The sequence below is a fragment of the Echinops telfairi genome, unplaced genomic scaffold (genome assembly GCF_000313985.2).
Source record: "Echinops telfairi isolate 266 unplaced genomic scaffold, ASM31398v2 ScPeMD7_3533;HRSCAF=4204_0, whole genome shotgun sequence".
Lineage (NCBI taxonomy): Eukaryota > Metazoa > Chordata > Mammalia > Afrosoricida > Tenrecidae > Echinops > Echinops telfairi.
The window spans coordinates 33,426,768-33,430,219 of NW_022107431.1; the positions used below are offsets into that span (position 1 = coordinate 33,426,768).

Sequence of the window (3,452 nt, forward strand, 5' to 3'; positions counted from 1 at the left end):
TTACCACAACATGAGGAACTGCAAGGGTTGCAGCATTAGGAAGGTTGAGAACCACTGCTTTAGAGGATAAACTTAATTTAATTCACATCACATGGGGTAACAAATCTACTAAACCAGGTACCTTTTCCACCTCTCCAATCATCCCACACAATAATCGGCGACTAGATTTATTCAAGGCCTTCTTATCCTTAGTACTAGTAAGGCGTTATCGTCATTTATTAAAGCGTTGAAAAGGAGTTACAAATGTGTATGTACACAAATACTTTATAAATAACTATAAATATATATCACAAAACACACACACATAAACGTTTTACAAATGCTTTTGTTTTTCTTTTTCTACTTGTTTTCTTTTTCATAGGGAAGTCGTGGGTAACCTGAGACTGGAATGATCACCTCTTTTAGAGAAGGATCACATAGCACAGTAGGTTAAGTGCTCAGCTGCTAACTAACAGGTCGCTGGTTTGAACCCACCAGCTGCTCCACCAGAGAACAGTGTGGCAGTGTGCTGATATAAAGATGACTGCCTGCCTGGAAACCCTACCGAACAGTCCCACTCTGCACACGTGGGGTTGCCATTCAGTCAGAATCTACTTGACAACGAATGTCAAAGGCAGATTACGAAATGTAAAGGGGTGGGGGTAGTGGACAGGTGGTCCAAGGGGTAGTGGCAGGTATGACCTCTGCTCAGGGGAAATAGGCCTTGGCTGGTGAGGAATTGTTGGGTTCTCCTTCTGCCTTGTGCAGACAGAGGAGGTCAGATATGGTTTACACGTCTTCAAATATCAAGACTAAGAAAAATGGTTTTAAACATATAGGAGCGCATGAGAATTCTGTGCCTATGACCCCTTCTTAAAGAATCTATTAAAAGATGAACTTCATCAAACCAAGAGATAACTGGAAATAAATTTCAGCAAAAAAGACTTGTATATATAAGACTGAGATAAAAACGAGTGGAAACAAAATACATTATATGATATGTGCTGTATGTTATACCTTGCATATTCCTACAAAGTGGGAATAAACAGAAAATAATATAATGGACTTGATAATTTTTATCACTAAATACGACCAGAAAGCATAACAATAAAAATATGTGAAAATACATACATGGAGAACAGACACAATGTAAAAGTCAGAGCAATGAGATTAGTTAAAATCAAAAGGTATTTAAATTAAATTAAACTCAAAATAATTAAAACCAAAAGGCATTCCCCATAACTAGACAGAAACTCTTTGATGTTAAAAGCCTCAATCCACAATATGGATATTATAGATATGTATATGCCAAATAACATAGCACCTACCCTTACAAAACTTAAAACTACAGGAGATGTAGCAAGACATAGATGGAAACAGGCTAACACAATGGGACTTCAAAACCTTGTAGAAAAATGGAATTAAAAAGTCACAGAACTTGTCCAGAAATTTTTGAAGGCTCCTTGGATAAGGAGATAATAACAAGCGCTGGGGCAGTGAATTATAAAAGGTAATTCTTCTAGCCAACATCTCTGTAACTCCCACCAGATTACCTTTTCCTGCATGGGTCTGACTAAGACAGTGGTTCTCAACCTTCCTAATGCCTGACCCTTTCCTACAGTTCCTCATGTTGTGGTGACCCCCAACCATAAAATTATTTTCATTGCCACTTCATAACTGTAATTTTGCTACTGTTATGGACTGGGCGACCCCTGTGTCTCAACCCACAGAGCGAGGACCACTGGACTAACGGGGGGAGGGGGAAGGCACCGACAGGATTCACAGGATCCATGTGGTGATCGCCATGCTGGGTATAAAACAAGCCCTCTGAGAAGCAGGTTGGAATTTCACTATCAGCAAGAGTCATGAATTATAAAAATAGAGAGTATTGTGTTGGATAGAACAACGTGACACAGACTTAGTAAACCAAAATAATTTTATAAAATATAGATGATTTAAACAACATAATCAATTAGACCTTATGATTACAGAAAGAGCCCTTGTGGTACAATGGATTTGATGCCACTTTTGTTTATGGTTATATATTGATCGTATATCCTGATAAGAGAGAATATAAGCTCTCCTCAATTGCACATGGGGCATTCACAAAAATTCATCATTGATTAGGTTCCCTAGTCAAAATCCAGAGACAGACAAGGCTTTCTACTCCCATACAGAGTAACAGTTTCAGAAACTCAGAGGGGGAAGTTATACTCTGTCCTACAGGGTTGTTATGAGTCAGAATCGACTTGATGGTAGTGAATAAGTGTCCCAAAACACCAGTAAATTCTGTGAAACAGAAAGCCTCCAAATATAACTTTCTGATTACATGCAATAACTGGGAGGTACTGGCATCTAGGAGGTAATCAAACATGTAAAGACACAGTGGACAATAGGCCCAGAAGTTGTAACTCCGGCAAGGGAGTCAAAGGGAATGACCCCTGGGGCTGGAGGTATGGATTGACATACACATGCCACCCCCTCCAACAAACCCACGGCCACCAAATCCATTCTGACGCACGGAGCAGGACTGCTCCACAAGGCTGCCAGGGCCGCCAGTCTGTCCAGAAGCCGGACTGCCCCACCCTTCTCCCAGGGAGTGGGAGAACCCCCGAGTTCCAGCACCAACCTTCTGGCTAGCAGCTGAGTGCTTCACCCACTGTGCCACCAGCGTGCTTCACACACATAAAATATACGCACAAATGCCAGCTGCTTTTTCATCTATAACAAACTTATTAGCCTCAAGAGTCATATAACCATATCTAAGAAGAAAATTTCCAAATTTGAAAAAATAAAATTAAAAGATAGTAGTCTATGCAACCTTTACCGTGGAAAAATGTTACTACAAGAACAGACAGGCTTTTTAACAAGATTCAGGAAAAAACTTTCAAACAGCTTCTTGGCTAATATTTAAATAGCAAAGAATTTACTCATATATGTGACTGGATCATGAAAACAGGAAAAATGTAACATTAATCCTAGTGGCAAATATTTAAATGTGCCCAGCTCACATTATTTTAATATTAGTACGATAAGCATATTACCTTTCATAACATATGAAAATGTTGCTTGGTATTTCATCATGAAACCTACCTTACAGTGAAGTCATAGGAGCAAGAGGCCAGCACAGAGGCATGGAATGGGGAAAACTACAAAAAAAGGGGGGGGCGCTTTCTGAGGTTAGTTGTAATGACAACATGCCACTTCATATGATCAAGGCTATTACATTATAGAAACTTAAATTACGCTTTCTTTATATCATTCTGCTCATTAAATATCCATCTTTATGGATATTTATGTTGACATTTATGTTGACATTCTCCCCAAAAAAGCATCACTAAAACCCAGAACAAAAAATCATATCAATGTGAATGAGGGGGAGGTGTGGAGTGGAGACCCAAAACCCATCTGTAGACAATTGGACATCCCCTTTCAGAAGGGTCACAGAGATAAGCCAGTCAGGATGCAATACA

General features: G+C 39.5%; 1 protein-coding gene across 1 annotated transcript in view; it reads right to left on the minus strand.

The window, feature by feature from the left end:
- The window catches only part of PEX7 (peroxisomal biogenesis factor 7), an 80,104-nt gene that overhangs the window by 38,703 nt on the left and 37,949 nt on the right, over positions 1 to 3,452 (minus strand). Inside the window, exon 7 of the mRNA XM_045294593.1 lies at positions 3,073 to 3,128. Within this exon, the coding sequence (XP_045150528.1) occupies positions 3,073 to 3,128 (56 nt within the window). The remainder of the gene's footprint in view (positions 1 to 3,072; positions 3,129 to 3,452) is intronic.